This window comes from Frankliniella occidentalis, unplaced genomic scaffold (genome assembly GCF_000697945.3).
Source record: "Frankliniella occidentalis isolate FOCC.00 unplaced genomic scaffold, Focc_3.1 Scaffold31, whole genome shotgun sequence".
NCBI lineage: Eukaryota > Metazoa > Arthropoda > Insecta > Thysanoptera > Thripidae > Frankliniella > Frankliniella occidentalis.
The window spans coordinates 855,552-873,594 of record NW_026267161.1 but is presented as its reverse complement, the minus strand read 5'-3'; the positions used below and the strand labels follow the sequence as shown (position 1 = coordinate 873,594).

General features: G+C 36.7%; 4 protein-coding genes across 5 annotated transcripts; 2 read left to right on the top strand and 2 right to left on the bottom strand.

The window, feature by feature from the left end:
* The first annotated feature begins 220 nt into the window (after positions 1–220).
* Positions 221–1,612, top strand: LOC113212028 (ribosome-recycling factor, mitochondrial). The gene is made up of 5 exons (XM_026430596.2): positions 221–612; positions 715–846; positions 927–1,137; positions 1,257–1,410; positions 1,486–1,612. The coding sequence occupies exons 1-5, from the start codon at positions 399–401 to the stop codon at positions 1,564–1,566; spliced, it is 792 nt and encodes a 263-aa protein (XP_026286381.1). The 5' UTR covers positions 221–398; the 3' UTR covers positions 1,567–1,612.
* On the bottom strand, positions 1,568–3,498 carry LOC113212027 (inositol monophosphatase 1). Its single transcript, XM_026430595.2, has 6 exons — positions 3,300–3,498; positions 2,686–2,819; positions 2,347–2,606; positions 2,167–2,272; positions 1,920–2,071; positions 1,568–1,843 (listed from the first exon to the last, which is right to left on the bottom strand). Exons 1-6 carry the CDS (start codon positions 3,360–3,362, stop codon positions 1,737–1,739), a joined length of 822 nt encoding a protein of 273 aa, XP_026286380.1. The 5' UTR covers positions 3,363–3,498; the 3' UTR covers positions 1,568–1,736.
* A 161-nt stretch (positions 3,499–3,659) lies between these two features.
* LOC113212025 (uncharacterized) lies at positions 3,660–8,819 on the top strand. 2 transcript variants are annotated; one of them, XM_026430591.2, is made up of 10 exons: positions 3,660–3,948; positions 4,653–5,079; positions 5,163–5,259; positions 5,382–5,598; positions 5,678–5,793; positions 5,880–6,012; positions 6,092–6,201; positions 6,350–6,476; positions 6,571–6,677; positions 6,767–8,819. In XM_026430591.2, the coding sequence occupies exons 2-10, from the start codon at positions 4,661–4,663 to the stop codon at positions 7,289–7,291; spliced, it is 1,851 nt and encodes a 616-aa protein (XP_026286376.1). In that variant the 5' UTR covers positions 3,660–3,948; positions 4,653–4,660; the 3' UTR covers positions 7,292–8,819. The 2 variants fall into 2 exon arrangements, with proteins under 2 accessions (XP_026286376.1, XP_026286377.1); XM_026430592.2 differs by having other exon boundaries at positions 3,660–4,020.
* A 362-nt stretch (positions 8,820–9,181) lies between these two features.
* LOC113212026 (protein SCAI) lies at positions 9,182–17,396 on the bottom strand. The gene is made up of 15 exons (XM_026430594.2): positions 17,224–17,396; positions 16,589–16,684; positions 16,426–16,512; positions 16,198–16,296; positions 16,017–16,113; positions 15,780–15,937; positions 15,601–15,694; positions 15,401–15,520; positions 15,132–15,273; positions 14,948–15,034; positions 14,773–14,863; positions 14,485–14,639; positions 14,224–14,394; positions 14,030–14,130; positions 9,182–13,930 (listed from the first exon to the last, which is right to left on the bottom strand). Exons 1-15 carry the CDS (start codon positions 17,337–17,339, stop codon positions 13,784–13,786), a joined length of 1,761 nt encoding a protein of 586 aa, XP_026286379.1. The 5' UTR covers positions 17,340–17,396; the 3' UTR covers positions 9,182–13,783.
* Between the last annotated feature and the right edge of the window lie 647 nt (positions 17,397–18,043).

Below are 18,043 nucleotides of genomic sequence, written 5' to 3'. Positions count from 1 at the left end.
GGTTTCTAACAAATCGGAGGTGTCCAATCAGAGAACCAACCAAAACATTCGGAAAATTAAGAAAGTGGCCGAAACCTCAAGCTAGCGGTTCACGAAGTCGTTTTGTGGTTTGTTTGTCAACAGGGGAAAAAAAGGGGGGGGGGGTCGGAAGTAATCTGTATATGTACATTTCTCATACAAGAGAACTGAGTGAAGCCTCGCGACGGGCACTTTCGGCTGCAGTGGCTGTCGTCTGCTCGTTAGGGGACCGCATAACCCCTTGGTGGTGTTGCATTCAATCACAAACGGACTTACTTTTGTCGTTTTCGAAAGAATACGGGTGGATACTCCACAAATTTCACTCAAGTTTCAGCTGTTTTTTGAAGACTATCCAAGTGGCCTGCTTTTTTAACTTAACCATGAGTTCCCTTGGCATATTTATGTCTGTTCAGAGAACAATTTTGAGGCCATGCAGACAATTGTCAATTGCTCGATGTACTTATGGAAATTCTGCAATTTTGGCTCGTGCTGCTATAAGTTCTCCCATTGATGCCCTGAAACCCAACCATAAAGGGTATCCTCTAGTTGTAGTGCACAGAGATTATGCCTCCAAGAAAGGTGGAAAAAAGAGTAGTAAGTGAGAAACTAGAATTTAGTTCGCAGTATATTTTTTTACATCTGGTAAATCCAAGGCATGAATTCCTTGAAAATGTGTTAATTGCTCTATATTTTCAGAGGGTGGGGCTCCAGTAAATACACATGGCCTTAACGAACACATTGACACTGATGTAATGACTCAACAAATGGAAAGTGCCGTAGAGACAATGAAAACTGAATTTGTGAAAAGTTTATCACTGAGATCGGCAGGTATATATTGAAAGCATATTTCTATTGCAGTATTGCTGTCCACACTATTTAAACTCCTGGTGTTTATTTGTATTTTACAGGGTCAGTGGAATCCTTCAAAGTAAAATATGAAGGTAAAGAATATGAACTTCAGCAGATAGCAAAGATGACAAGGAAAGGACAGCAAACTATTGTTGTGGATATGTTATCATTCCCTCAGATGACTAAAGCAGTAATGGATGCCCTGAAAACATCAGCATTGAATTTAAATCCTCAACAGGAAGGCACAACGATCTTTATTCCAATCCCTAAGTGAGTGTTTGTGGGTGTGTTATCTCGATCTTGTTCAGTCTCAAATATCCCCTTCAACTTAAACAACCTCTGAACATCATGAGGTAGAGCTATGAAAATGAAATGATTCTTACTTGCAGAGTGACCAAGGAACACAGAGAAATTCTTGCCAAGAAAGCCAAAGCTCTATTTATAACATGTCGAGACTCAATAAAGCGAATTCAAGAGAATAACATAAAAGAACTTAGAGAAAGTCCCATGCCAGATTCTGAAAAACAAACTGCATATAAACAGGTAAACAACTGTTCTTTAAATTCATTAAGTCAAGTGAAAACTGTCTAAACTTTTGAGAGTTTTTCTTTTTCCCAGGTCAGAGCAATCGCAGACAAGTATGTTGCCCAATCAGAAACGATGATGAAAGGAAAACAAGATGAACTTTTAGGAAAATGAATTTGTAACTAATGAGACTGAATATATTTTCTGGTGTAAGAGATTATCTGGAATGGCAATTACATTTTTTTAAAGACATGATTGATTCACAGCAGTTTGTAGTTTAGAATTTTGCAACAGAAGTTGCTTGATCCACTTTCAGACTACAGAAAGGAATGCTATTGATTCAATTAATCCCTAGGAGGGTAGATTTGACTGATTTTTGGAATCATCTCTTGTGCCAATTCCATTGAAGCAGCACATAACATTCGTCTAGCCAGTAAATCCAATGGTCCACCTGTTAAAGGGGGAGAGTGGTAATTTTAAACCTCAGTTCAGTCAATTAGTGAACTTATTATCATGAAGCACTGTACCTTCAGGATCAAGACACACGCCACCTGCCTCTCTAACAAGCAGATCACCTGCAGCATAGTCCCAGGCATGGATGCCAAACTCAAAATATGCATCAGAACCTCCCATGGCTACCATTGCCATATCAATTGCGGCTGATCCACTTGATCTGGTCCTAATACATTAAATCAACTATTCTTATCAATACCATTTACAGGGCTAAAATTCAAATTTTTTGCAAAATTAAATTTTGTAATTATTTTAACTTACCCATGTACAATAGGAGTAAAAGTTTGTTGGTTCTTAAAATTATTACTCATTTTTTCAGCCTCATGTGTTGTGCCACATTCGAGACCTAGCAAAGCTTGTTTCAGTTCTGAAAAATTTCATTGTGTTGTATAAATTCAACTTTCATTTCTTTTATTTGCGCTCTTAACATGCACAACGTACCTTTCTCTCCAGATACATGAATAGGTTCTCCATTAAGCTTAGCTCCCTGTCCTCTCCGTGCAGTGAACATTTGTTCCAGGACAGGATTGTATATTATGGCTATTTCAGTGATTTTATTCACAGTGAACCCAATGGAAGTGCAGACATTAGGATAACCATGAACAAAGTTCATTGTCCCATCTATTGGATCGATTATCCAAGTCGGAGCATCTGTAAGTTCACATGGAATGCCTTCAGCTGTTGACTCTTCTCCAATGAACCTAAAAATATTGAAATTTTTGCAGTCAAGGGGAAAGCAAACTGGAAAAGGAAACAGGGATTACTTCATGACTGCCTTACCTGTGGTCAGGGAATTGAGCCTGGAGATTTGATATAAGCATTTTTTCAACTTCTTGATCAGTTTCTGTAACCAGATCAATTCGATCCGACTTTGTGTTCACTGTTTTTTTGTTGTAAATTCTTTCCCGTATTATCTGTGAACAAGAAAGTTTGCCCACAGATAAAACCAGTACAAGGCTAGACTCCGTTTTGCCAGATAACGTTAAGTAAACACCAAATTCTATGACGTAATGACTATGTTGAGCTAGATTATAACATCTGTAAAAACTAGTATTTATGTCACATATAAACATTTTAAAAAAAAAACACTATAGTTATTTTAAATTTTTGCATGTCTAGCTTTCAAAGGGCTTCACACTTTACAGATCCAGTTGTAACGCAAAATCAATAGAAGCCCACATAATGCATTAAATTCAAGGAAAAAGATAGAATAGAGGCAATCCTTGTTTCTAACTGATGTAATGTTCATGATATTAGATTATCACGAACGCCTCTTATCACACATTATTTTGGGTCCCGTGCGAGATGGCTTAATAACACCCACAACAGATCAGCTGTCTTGTGTCAAACTTCGGTCGTCTGCTTGAAAATACACATGACAGTGCTCGACTCACCTTGCCACCTGCCTTCGCAAGCTCCATCACTACTTCGAAACATTTATCCAAATCAACAGACATTTCTCTGACTTGAAAGTATTTGTCAAAAGTGCAGAGTCTTCGGCTCAAGAGCCTGTGGCGTCAATCTTGAATGGAATATCTCAGAGAAGAGCACCTTATATACCCGCCCCAACTGGGAGACGTGTTCGGGGAAGTGGGGAGTGGAACGGAAGGGCATGACGGAGGGGGCCGTCCATAAAAACAGAACAAAATATTTTTTGGCGCACACCTTCTTCGAAATGGTGTTGAAGAGAATTTGTAAAAGCACCTAACTGAATTTTGCTATACAGCTACCTCACCAGTTAAGTCTGAACCATGGAAATATGGTGTAATACTGAGAAATTCGAGTCGATGTCACGTTGTAGAAGTACAAGAAGAAGAACGTGACGCCAGGGACGACGCCGATTCCACCCGATCCCTGGCTGCTGAGGCTGCGGCTGGGAAGCTTTCCGGACTGCCCACAAGGCTTCAGCTTATAGAAGGTCTCCATAAACAAGCTGCGGAAGAAATCTCGCCAATTCACCAATTAAACCTCGCATCTCTGGATTTATCGACTACCGCCGCTCTCTGAATTCCTTGCGCACCTTCCGGAGTCAAAGAAAAGAAGGTACTAAACAGAAGAGCAAAACTTTCGCTGAACGACCTTTTCCGACAAGCCGCTTCTCGTCGTCGTAAGCAGGTTATTCGGGTTTGAATGGAACTCTTGTTTTTCCCTGGGTGTAACTATATCATCGCCTAATTTGTCGAGGTGTGACGTACTCCTTAATATCTGAATAAGGGTTGGGGTAGCGTGGGTTGATTACGGCTAGTTATTCCCGTCTGGCTTATCTAACCTCACCCTTGTTGGTAAGCGGTTACATTAGCGTCGAACTGCTACATTTTATTTGCATTTTAAAACCATTTTACTAGAATTTCTCCCCTCCATCTGTAAGATCTCTTACAAGTAAGTATGCTCAATTTCGACTGGAGGGAGTGAAAATCGCCCTGATCATTCTCATATAACCTATCCTATTCCAGTATGTAAATCTATTGATGCCTGCTAATCTGGAACCGCTATGTATGGTTGGGTTGTTTCCTTCAAATGTCCCTTATCTATTTTAAGACTTTGTTTCTTTAGTTTTGCCATTCAACTCACGAATTTCTGCTGTATTGTAGACTTGGAATTTTGACATTTCAGGCGATGTAGTACCTTAACAGAGAAGTGTGCTATTGTGTTGCTATTCCTCTATGTTCATTCCTGTGTATGTTATTATCTCTTTATGGTTAGTATCAGTTTCAAATTTATTATAGATCTTTCACCCTTCCTCTCAGGTTTTGCCATGGACCGGAGAAACTGGGGATATGGTGGTGGTGGCGGCGGCGGAGGAGGAGGAAACTATCGAGCTGACTACGGAAATAATTATAGATCTGACTACAATAACTATGGAGGAAATTATGCTGGTAGTCATGGTGGCTACAACTCCTACAATAACTCTTACGACAATTCTTACAACTCCTATAACAACGCCGACCACTTTACCCCACCATCTAATCGGGGATATGGAGGAAGGGATGGCTATGGAGGCTATGCCCCAAATGGACGTTTCTTCCCACCTGCTGGACCACCAGGGAGAATGGGGGGACCCGCTACGCCTCCTCAAAGGCCAGCTGCAAGAGGTAGAGTGGACTGGAAGAAAAGGAGGCGTGACAATAATGCCTCGAGAGAAACTAAGAGTGCAGCATTTCTAGAGAGAAAGAAGTAAGCCTCTATTGAAGTATGAGTTGTTTATTTAACAATTTCTTCTCTTTACTAATGAATTATTTTTTTTACAATTCTTTCAGGCGCACTCTTTTTCTTCGCAACTGTCCAGAGAAGCCTGAAGATGCCTTAAAAGAGGAACTTAAAACATTATTTGCAGAGTGTGGAAAAGTTGAACAGGTAAAATGTTTTTTAACATGTCCAAACCAAATATTTTCAGACCCTTGACTTGAGTAATTGTAGCAAACTGCAGAAGTTTTCTCATCTGAAAACTCGGATTTCACTATCTTATTTATACTCAGGTTACAATAAATAAACAAGAACTCAGCTGCCTCCCTGGACCAGAAAAGAAAGTCTCAATAGAGGTGCGCATAGTTATGGGAACAGAAGAGGAAGCTAAGAAAGGCTTGGAGAAACATGGAACAGTCATTGAGGATCGTCATCTTGTTGTATCTCGGCAAGAGAGTGATTTTGAGTCTTGGAAAACGACTGTTGTCTGTTGCCTCAACATATCTCTTGGTATTTATGAAAAATTATAACTATGCAAATTACACATTTGCACAGTTCATATTTATTCAACCTATATATTGACTTTCAGATGTTGATGATGAAGATCTGTGGAGATTTTTTGATGAATGTGGTAAGATAAAGAATGTGAAAAGAGTAAATGCCACAAGTGGGGATGGTCGTTTGTATGGTCAAGTTCATTTTGAGGTGAGGTGCTTGATATTCTTTTTACTGTTCTGTTTTAAATTCTTTGAAGATACTCATTAGCATCTGCTTTAACTTTCACAATGTAGAATGAGGAAGAAGCCCAGAAAGCTCTTAGTTTAGATGGCAAAGAGTTGAAAGGCAAACCTGTTAAGTTGAGAATGTGGGCATCTCTTAAGGACCGTCCTGGTCTTGGTGTTGTGGTTCTCAATTTACCTTATGGTAAGATTTCATCTATCCAAATTTTTATCATAATTGTATCTATCTGCTTAAAGACTGTTTGACTTGCTTTCAAAATTAGGTATTACAAGGAAGGAGGCATTGGAATTTATGGATGGATGTGGTGATATTTCCAACCTCAAGATTGACTCAGCTGAGACAACCAACCGCAGAGCTGTATTTGTATTTTGGGTAAGGAATTTTTTAATCATCTGTGATGTGGAAAAATTACTATCTTAAATTTAAATTTGAACTAAAGGGAATTCATTCTGTATGAACTGGTTCAATATTTTACCATTGATATTTGATGATACAGTTTTTTTTTTTTGTTTTTTTGAAGGATGCTGATGGCGTTGAGAAAGCCATTTTACGTGACCGACAAGAGCTAAACAAGCAAGAAGTGCGTGTTTTGCCTTGGGATGGCCAACGACTGATTAATCCAGTGTATTTGGCTGATCTTCCTCCAGGTACGTTGTTGTCTCCACCATTTAAATGATTCCACATGCAGTACACTGTTAGTTTTTCATTTATTTATTTTTTCTTGTTGCATTTTTTTTTCAGCAATTCTGGAAGTTGACATCTGGAAAGTATTCCAAGTCTGTGGAATCATTGAACATGTTCATAAAGAAATGAAGAAGAATAACATCAAAGCTTATATTGAGTTCCAGGTGAGTCCGTTCTAGATAACCTGAAATACCATAGGTCTAGTTGTGTGATAATTTATTCCAACACTCAAATGGCATTTTCAATTTACTAGGATCCAGAGAGTGTTGTCAAAGCTCAAACCCTCGATGGAATTCTGATCAAAGGATCATCTGTTAAAGTAATGGCAGATAAGGATGAGTGGGATAATTATCCACCAGCGCCAACAGCAGTCTCTCAAGCAGGAACTCAAAATGGTCAAAGTGAACAAAATTCTGCTTCAGTTAAGGAGGAAGCTTCTGAAGAATCTAAGGTAGAGCATTCAGGAGAACAATCTAATGCTGAATCAGATGCGAATGTAAAAGAAGAACATCAAGATGGAGAAGATGAGGAACATGGTGAAGGCCAAGATGAAGCACATGAGGCTCATGATGAAGCACTGGAAGCTCATGATGATGCCCAAGGAAGTGAATGTAATCCTGAAGGTTCACAAGAGGAAGCAAATGAAACATCTGCTGATGAGGTCAAACAAGAGTCAGAAGAGGTTGCTGAAATTCAGGAGGGGCGTAGCACTCGCAAGCGGAGAGCTGCGACAGCCACCCCACTGAAAACTCCACCCAAAACTCGACGAGGGCGATAACTTTTGCTGATTTTAGTAAACTAACTTCTATCTTAAATTTTTCTTTCATACTCACTTTTTTCTTTTTATTGCGTTTTCTCAGTTTTCAACGACTTAGGTATATTGTCAGCCTTGCATCTCTGGCATTGCCAATGAATGGAACATCACTCAATTTTTTGCAGTACATAAAGAAGAATTCTTTCATCTGCTACTAATTTCTCTTTTTATACATGTATTGAATACATTAAGAATATTCTGGCCAAGTCCCTCTTTGACAAGTGTATTGTTTTTTTGTTTTTATTTCTATATTTGTTTACCACACTCTGAGATGGAGAACTCAGATTTCTGTAAATTGAATCCAGCCTTATACAATAAGCATTTACCTCTAGAGCAATTTAACTGCTTGTATGTACAAGCATGCTCGCACAGTTTGCACCCTGTGTTCAATGTCCTACTCAGTACAAAATGAGAATTATTACAATTAGTTAATTTTCAGGCTTTATTTGGGAGGGATTTGCATTTTGTTCAATGGAATTGAATTATTGTAACTATAACTTATATTATAATTCAAATGACCCTTTGGTACTGAAATACAAGTTGTACTTACCAAATTGTACAGCAATACAGGAGCATTGTTTCTTCCATTATTCCTACATGTAGGGGGGGGTAAAGGAGCACTATTCCTTAACTGTGAGAAGATATAATTGGTGTGGTTGTTGTAGACTTAAGAATTACAGAAGTAATTCTTTTATTATAATTTCACCTTTCTATGATGTTTTAATTGAAATATTTTTATCGTTCTGAGGGGTCAGGACAGCTGTTGAAGTTTGAGAAGGGCTTTTTCATTTAGTAAAGTATCACTTCTTAGCTGAGCGTTATTTAATTAGACTTTCATCAGTAAGTCAACCATTTCAAATCTAGCTAGCGCTATATTGTTGTCTGCACTTCTAATATTTCATGATACTACAGATCAGGCTTTCTTTCAATTTCTTATCAAGTAATGATGAACTTGTTTGTATAATATATATCTGTATTGACCTAAAATATGTTTGATTTAGGCTAAGGACCAATATGAAGAAGTGTATTATCATTGATTGTGTGTACAGTTTCTGCTTTGAAAATCATACAAACTTGGAGACCAAACAAATACTTTACTGTCCAAGCCCAAATCAATTTTTTCACACCGGCAGTATCAGTAAGCTATGAGCATCAATGAGTACTTTGCAATTATTGTTTTAATATTTCACCGCAATGATCATATCAAAGTATCTTCTAGTTTCCAGTCATTAATCTCTTTTGTAAGATTTTGTGTGCATAACAAATTACAAATATACTCATTGTTGGCATGGCAATAGAAAGGTGTGTAATTCTTCTGTTCAAAATTTCTTTTAAAGGGGTAATTTTGTAGTAAAGATAGTGCGACATTGGTCAGTGTTTTAGGAGGGCATGCAATCAAACTGTTAAAGTACCTCAACAATTATGTACTAATATTTAAAATTCATAATGGAAATCATGTGAAAATTATTAGTAAATCATGATAAGTATATTATTTTTGGCTTTATTTATGCACCCTGAATTCCTTAGAGTAGAACATCAAGCATCATATGAAAAATTAGATTTTGAGTTATGCTGTAGGGTTTGGTGGGTTAGTCAGGGGTCAGTGCAGCCTCTGCATCTGCATGTCTGTCCAAAATTGGTTGGTCAGCATTTTGGTGGGAATGGGTGGAGAAGGGGAGAGGGTGGGACCAGAGGACATGGAACCCACCAACCACCCGGGTAGAGAATTTGGAGAATGATTTAGTACGTGCTTTGGTAGCTTGTGCATGTGCATCTCTACCGAGTGGGGTTGAGCAAGTAACAAACTCAAAATTGAAAGTGAAGGAGGTGGCTATGTTGAAAAAAAAAAGGTACTTTTAATGAATAGTATATATTTATTTGTAATACTGATATAATGTCATAATTTACAGAATATCACAAGGGTATCGATAGCACAGCATGATGAGAAACTCCTCTGCATGATGCTGGGATTAATACTAATAATTAATGAGGTGTGGACTTTGTCTCACTTGACTGAGGTAAAATATCCCAAGTCGGTGCAGCAAAAATAGACACTTACAAACAAGTACAAGTAGAATGGATGTGATCTAATAAACTCTCCTAATGCATTTGCAAATGAAATAAAAGATCTTATGATACATTTGTTTTGACCTGGAAGTAGTACCAAAATGGACTAAAACTCACAAATAATTTTATCAAATACGGTCAGAACCCTAAAAGGTCTGAAATGTTGTGCTTGAACACAATGAGTGACACCTGACAACAATGTATTCAAGCTTGAAGCTAAACCATAATGGGCTGAAAATTTCTGCACTCAACTTGTCAACCAAGAGAAGGTTCAGCAATACATAGCTCTATAACATAGTCTGCACCTACTCTCAAAGCAAATAGTATGGAATGTAATTGATATAAATATTTGTAGTTCAGTGAACCAAATATTGCACTGAAAAACTTGAACATAGGAAGGGAAATAATGCAAAACACGACCTGGTGGCCCTCAGGTAATTTGGTAGGTAAAATATAAAACCAACACTAATACGCAATGAAATAAAAAGTTAGTATACAGTGAGACTGAACGGAGATTTCTTGTGATCATTGTAACTCACCACACAAACCAATGCAGGTGTACAATGGACATAGTTTTGATCTCTCACTTATAAATTAAATTGAATGATCTAATAACAGATTATCAACAGTATCACATCTATCTGGTACAATAATCCTGAACATTGGTGGGACGGTCCAACAAACATACTCTCTCATTTATGATAACATTTAAATTAGATTATGATGCCAATTGCTGGCATATAGGGCATATTAAAAATATTCGCACAAAAGCGACCTTGCAATTAGCTATACACACCATATCTTTCTCTCTTAACAATAGGCAGCAATGCTGCTCGGCAGTGTTGGAATAAATAATACAATTCCACATCATCATCTTCAAGCAGGATAGACATTTGGAAGGGATAATGGCACTCAAAAGCTCACACAAATCAAGACCTTTCCTCTCAACACTTAACAAACAGAAAAAAAAGGCCAGACTAAGCTGAAGCACTTAAAGCACTGCAAAAGGAAGGTATCTTTTCTTTTAAATTGTACTCATCCCTAATGCTTAGCAACATTAAATAGTTTTCAAGAAAGTACCAAGCTCTGAAGATTTTAAAAATACTGTTCAGTAAGAGCTAGCTTTAAATAGGTACCAAGGTGACCCGTTATAACTATCAGGAAAAATTAAAAGTTGAGTTACTGGATCTGTTCCTCTTTTAACATACCTGTATGACATAATTATGTACATTATGAACAATAAACGTTCACTTATGTGCCCAAAAGAAAAGCTTTAATGGCACGTTAACTAGGATGAAAATAAATATGTATGTAAGTACTGTATGTGAATGTAATACATACTTCAAAAACTCAGGGCATGATTAATCTCTGCTATTTAACTGATATTATCTATCAAACAGTATTTTCACTGAATGCATGAGCACGACTAGAATTCGACATGTGAACTACAGACATTAGAACTGTCATAAGGAAATCAAATCTGAAAACATACAAACATAACATATGGAATGGAGAATTCATGTCAAGATTTAGGAACAAAATCTAAAACTTTTGCTCGCACTTAAAACAGAAACCATGAGAAAATTTGTAAAAATGTGCCAGTTACAAAATGAAATAAAATTAGCTCAACTAAACAGTTGAGAATAGAAAGTGAGATATTTAAAACTAATGAGAAATATTCTTCAAGGTTAGTAGATACCCACTACATTTAATTCCACAAAATTATTACTTTACCTTTACCCAAGTTATTGTTTAGTTTCCAGTCATGCCAAAGCAGGCATTTCAAAACCTTTCAAAACTCTTTTTAGACTCTGAAAGCAATTCATGCCTTAATCAAATAATCTGACAAAAAAATTGCCAAATTTCTTATGAAGAAACCTATTTAAAAAAACTAAAACACTAAAAGAAAAAGAAGCATAACCAAATGATATCATTGAGAACTCTGACTAACTTCTGGCATCTATAATATGATGTCGCACTAAGAGCACTGGGCATATAAAAAAAATACTATACATATTGCTAATATTTTGAGCTACAAAGTTTTAAGGTTCAAAGGAACATGGAAATTTTTAACACAAAAGGTATGAGATCACCTGACAATTTGGGAACAGGTTAATTAATGATGATTTACAGTATATCAAGATTTTTTTCAAAATACTTGCTTCAACTTACTCCAACAACTTTTCTACATCTGATTCTTAGTACATACTCTCACTTTTGGCAAATGACCTGTGATAATGTAACACTAATAAAATATGAGAGATTTAATAAGATTGATTTTAGTGAGAAAGGAAACAAGATGACAAAATAAACCATGTAAAAATAATTAAAATGGAAGATGATTTATCACAAACATAATTTCATTAAGTGACCTAAATACTGATTTGGATTTAACTCTTGAATCTCTCAATTTAGATAATAACAATGTGCACAAGACATGGTATGGAATATTACATCACAGGTTGCTAGGGCAAATCAACTAGACTCAGCAGACAAAGCATCATTTCTGCTTCCTGTATTGATAGTCCCAAAATACATCTGCAATTTTAAATTTGCCGAAGTCTACTGATAAAGCTCCTAGAGTGAAGTCACTAACATATTCAAACAAGGTCTTGATCAAAGATTATTAGGGATCAGTATTTCACACACAAAACAGAAACAGCAAGGCAAATATTGTATTTGCCATAGGCTCAACCATAAAGCCCCCCCAAAAATTTAAATTGAATACAAACTAAAAGAAACATTGTGTAAATCAATGACAGGTAATTACCACACAGAGGACAGATAACTCAAAACGTAGATGAAGATATTACTGCATTAAACATCATTGTTGAAATTCAAAACCAAAAGACGAATAGGAAGATGTATGTAGGGAATATAATTAATAAATCCAAGGTAAGAGGAAAAACTTAAAACAAGTTGAAAACACACAATAATTAGTACTAAAACAAATGTTTGAAAAAAAAAGGGTGTTATAGATAAAGAGGTTTACAAAACTGAGGATAATAATAAGCTAAAATTAGAGGTACATGACTAGATTAGGGGTAATTTATGTTACGATTTTGATTAGTACTGGTAGGACGTCTTTACGGAGAACAATAATAAATAATCACTAATCATCAGACAAGTGTTTCTGATGGTTAATGTTTAATCTTCTATGATTTTCATAATGAAAACATCATTAAGTTGGGGCTTGTGGAAATAGATAATACATAGAATGAGTGCAAGCAAAATGCAGGGGAGAACCACTCAAATGCAATAGGGCATAGTGCATCTCATGCTTTTTGTTTGGAATCGGCAACGCAGCCAACCTGATTTGATTCTACCAGTAGCACAAAATGAGTCTTCACACACCAATCCTGCATCATGATGCCAGATGGAAATCCACATTAGCTGCTTATAGCTTATCTGACATTTATGAGAGTCTCAAAAGCTTGACCGCTCTAAAGAATTTTTAAAATTTGATGAATATTACGTACATATTTTGTTACTGGTGGAATTTGAAAGTGGATGTGTTACTGTTCAAGTTGAGCAGGAATAAATGGTATGTAACTGAGCACACTCTTAAGTGGAAGGGAAGCAAACCAATTCCCTTATAATTAAGGTTTAATAAAAATAGATAATTTCTCCACCTGAGGGCCTACTGTACAGTACAATGCACAGATTAGTTTCATAATTTTGTGGAGAAACTTATATGTAGTTTTCTTCATATGCTAATGTACCAGATTTGATAGGAAATAAAAAATATGAAGGCTAGCAAAGATCTATAGATGAGCAGTCCCATCATCTATGTTTGATGAATAAGAAAACTATAAGGGACCCTAACTGTCCTACAATATTTGTAAACTGCACGTTGTAGTTACACTGTATTAAAATTGTACAAAAGGTAAGGTGTCTCAAAAGTTACTCTGTCTCTCATCAGTACATACAATTATTACAATCACTTAATAAGCAAAAGACTACAATGTCTTAGATTTGATTTTCTGTCTGTCACAGATTGTGTTTTGGTCCCAGCCAGAAAAGAAATATTTAACGGAAACTCCACTGAAATAACTCTTCAAGTTGGGAAATCTTGAGTTTACACATTCTAGTACAAAGGTAGGAGAGGTAATTTCACTTTACATGTATGGCAATGTATAACACCAAGATTGCAATGACATTCGCACATTCTTTGAGATACAGTACTTTTCCAAAAACAATTGAGCAAAGTACTAGCAAGGCAATACACTTCAGTTAAAAGAAATGATTTGTCAGCACACAGTATAAATATTTCTGACTGGGTTGCTTCTTTTAAAACAAATTAAAACAAAACTGACTAGAAAGGGTTGATTTTTAACAACATTACAGCCACCTTAAAAAGGTTAAAAGCTATGACTAGAGACCTCTAAGTCAGTCATTCCCTGTGTTTGTGGGCATAAAATGGTCACGCACCTCAAGATTGGCGGCAAGGTCGAACACAAGATGTGTAAGTGAGGGGTGGTCCAATAAATCCCCTTCTGGGAGAGGAGGTTGACATCGTGGTCGCAGCATAGAACCCTAAGATTTGAAAAAAAATAATTAAAATCCAATGAATAAACTTGAAATTTTAGAAAATCAAATTAAGTTATAGCCAATAATTATAATTTTTCCCCCTACCTTAAAAGAACGATGCAGATGTAAGACAACATCACAAAACACATAACGAAGTAAGAGGACCCGAAGAAAGTCATCACCAAAAAACTGAATGTAAGCAGGATCTGGGAAAAAGAGAGGAGTAGAGAAAAATAAGGTTGTATCCCAAAAGACTTAACAGCAGACAGTGTGAGAGAATTGTAAGTTTTTAAACTTACCTATCCTACAATGTGAGAATAGTCTGCTTGCTTCAGTGACAAACCGGTCAATGAAAGACTGACACCGTTCCCACTGATGAATGGGTATTGTTGTTACTCCGCAAATGTAGCAAAATGCCGTCAACGGAGAATGAAGGAATAATGTAAACAAGCTACCATTGTGGTGATGGTCTGAAATACAGGAAATATGCAATTATTCATACAGAGAGACAAAGAAAACAGTATACAGTAGTAAGATATGAAATAGTAGTTTATATTTACCCTGGAACTTCAAAGGAAGTTCCTGAGGAGACATGAGAATGACAAGTGGTTGATTGAAGTACTGGGGAATATGTTGAAAAGCAAAGCTGTTGTCCGAATCCACAATTACAAAGAATGGCTTCCTTGTAAAAGGATACAGATCACCAGGATACATGCTAGAAACAAGACAAAAATTAGAATATTTAAAAAAAAAAAAAAACAGAGAGAAAACAACATGTGAGATTAGATTAATTGATTGAAACTCGTAGATTAGATTAAAGCACACTAATTTTATGAAAATAGGTATACCAATGCATTTCTTTTAGTTGTAAGGATTTTTTATTGTGAATCATATCTTCTTTTTTGCAACTTGTCTGAACTCCACCTAAATCATAACCATCTGTAAAATAAAACAAATTACAGATGATAACAGTCTACTTGGAACTGGTAAAATTATACCATCATGAGTGTTTCTCTAGCTTACAGTCCTGAGGGTGTTTAGCAGTAGAAAAGCAGCCATCCGCAGACAGGTAAAGAAGCATTGCTCCATTGATTGGTAATTCTTTAAACCCTAGAATTGTTAAAAAATAAATAAAAAATGACTCATTTAAGATTTGAAAATATAAGAGAAAATGAGAACATCCACATTTCATAAAAGTAAATCATACCTGATGACAGAAACATAATAACTTGACTAAAAGTAGGTTTATATAAAAGATATTTGTGAGGATTTTCCCGTCTGCTTGGCCTGCCCAGCAACTGCCCATCACCATTTTCATGACTCATTTTCCCTGGCATCGAGTACTTGTCCTGAAAATTTAACAGTCATGTATATTTACAATGTCAAAAAAGAAGTGAAGTTATACTTTTCCTGGAAGCAGAGAGCATGTGGACTGACTTTGTTATTCACACAATTCAAAACTGACAGTTAACTTACAAAGCTTGATCTGCCGGGTGCAGGTGATGAATCGTAGATATGATTGAATTCATCCTGAGGTTCTCTTTCTAGAGTTTGGAGCATCCTGAACATGTCCATGGTTAACTCACTAAACTTGACCTAAAATGTGGAAAGTCATTAATAGTCAAGTAAAACTAACAGTAGGTCAAAGTACTCCACTTCATAAACACATAAAATACCTGATCGTTGCAGTTTCCTATAATAATTATTTCCTGAAGAACAAGATTCATCATAGGTGTTTTCTCACAGGGTGGGGTGGTCAATGGCCCTAATCTGTTTTCAAAAGAAATGCATTTTTGTGGGGTGCTGACTTCCTAAATAATATGTTAATAAGTTTTCAAGAATAAAGAAACTTTACCTATGTGATAATATCACTGTGTTGGCATCAGCATGAAGAACATTTACAATAGCGTCAGCCTTGATGAAAGACTTGATTTCCTCTAGGACCAGTGACCACTCCAATTGATCATCAGGTTCATATGTACTTGTGTAGTCCACAATTTGTTTATCCAATTCCTAATATGTGAGAGAACATAGAAGGTATATAAAAATAGCAAGTCACGATTTTATATGGATTTGAGATTGAAATACAAACCATTACTAATTCTCGAACTAATTTCATTCGTTTGAGAAGCAGACACACAACAATAAAACGAGCATAGTATCTCAGCTTTTTAACCATCAAATCAGGCCTATTTAAAGAGACGAAGCACAAATAAGAAAATACTCATCATTAAACACCTCATTATCAGGAGAACATTCAGATAGAAATATACCTGTTCTCTTTGGCTGCCCTAGAATAATATTGTCTTCCACGGATTGCTGCATAAAATGAGTATGCCTCATTCAAATAATTTGTTTCACTTGTCCTCAAACTGTAAGCAAGAAAGATTAACAGGTGTAGAAGGACCACACATAGTATTAAAAAAGCAAACAGTGAACTATGCTAGGTAAGAAGAACATTTTTGAGAGAATAATAATTCATCCAGTACAAGTTTACTCACTAGTAGTGGTAGTATAGTTGGCCAATTTTTGATGCTATTTCTCCTATTTGCCATCTTTTTAGACCATATTTAGTATCTAGTATTAGTCTGCCGGACAAGGAAACAAATGGATTAACATGCCAAGTCTATAATGATTGTTTAATTATAGTCAAATCAAGTTTACCTGTGTTGTTGCTGGAACTTCCATAATTTGGTGTAAATGTCGAACGTTCTACCAAAGTATGATTGCCATTGTTTGTGACCATGTTGAGGCAAGTCTCTGTAAATAAGGAAAGAAAAAACATGAATTATAGACCAAAATATATATTGACAAATGAGAAAAGGGCATGTTTTAAATGTAAAAATGAGAGAATATTCCAAATGTAGAATAATATCTTTGATACACAGGTTCTAAGCCATGGATTGAAAGATACAGAGAGAAAGATAAAATTACCACGCTTCGCAAGTGACAAATGTAAAAATACGAACATAAGCTTATAATACTAGTTTCTGTTTGATTAATGAATTGTTGACAACCACTAAAACCATCTGGTGTTGCAAATACAGGCAGGTGACAGGTGAGGTTATAGAGCACACTTTAAGATATGGTTTGTGAATAGAAACCAGTAGTGCTCCAAGAGCCACATCCAAAAGCAAGAAACGTGGTAAATAAAAACCAAAGTAATATCGCATTGCCAATAATTGGTTTTCCATGAAGTGTCAAAATACCGTCTGCTATCGATGAGCGACATTGCTCGTATGTAGTTTATGTTCTGGTTATAGCTCAAATTGGTACAGAAAATTGAGTAAGAAACTCACCTTAGCCCATTAAAAAGTTGTTTTGATTTTTCTAAAAGATGCATAAACTCAATAACTACTTTTCTATCAAGTTCTTCCATACTAGGGTAAACGCTGGCGCCTGCCATGGCTACCATATCTACGACACTGCTGTCTTGCTGCCCCTCCCCCTTGGTGTCTGCGCCTGCGCCATGATGGCTTCAAAAAATTCTCATACATGTGATTGAGATTTGGGGAAGTGCCTCCGCAGAACTGTACGTCGCAAAATTTTGAGCATGTTGCAGTGTTTGTTTATGTTGCTGTGTTCTTTTGCGGGATAACTAGTGGATTCTGGATACTTCGATTTTCCCGGAAATGTCTCTAACAACATACCATTTTCGATATACTTTGAAATCTTTTGATCAAATTGGAAATTCAGATCATTTCAACACTATACCTCGTAACCGTAACCGCGTAACTTCCCTCTCAATCATCACAAGGAAAGTCATTTTAAAAAATCTCTTTGTTTTTAAAGTAAAATTATTGTTTTAAGCTTAGTCAGTAGAAATCACTTCATTAGGGGGCAAAAAATGACTGCAGTGTATTTCTTTATTGACGAAACTGACGTATATGCAATGGCCAGCAACGGCTTGCCAAAGAAGCCAAATTCGACGCACTACTACTCACGCACACCCCGGCCGCCCCGGGGGGGGGAGGGGTGCTACGCGCTGCCACACCCCCGCGGACCGCTGCTCTGGCGTGGCGTGGCGTGGCGCCGCGCGGTCGTACGCCCTCTGCGCGGGGACGCTGTAAACCAGGCGACGACCACCGCCACCAAGCCTGAAATAACCCCGGGGCGGGG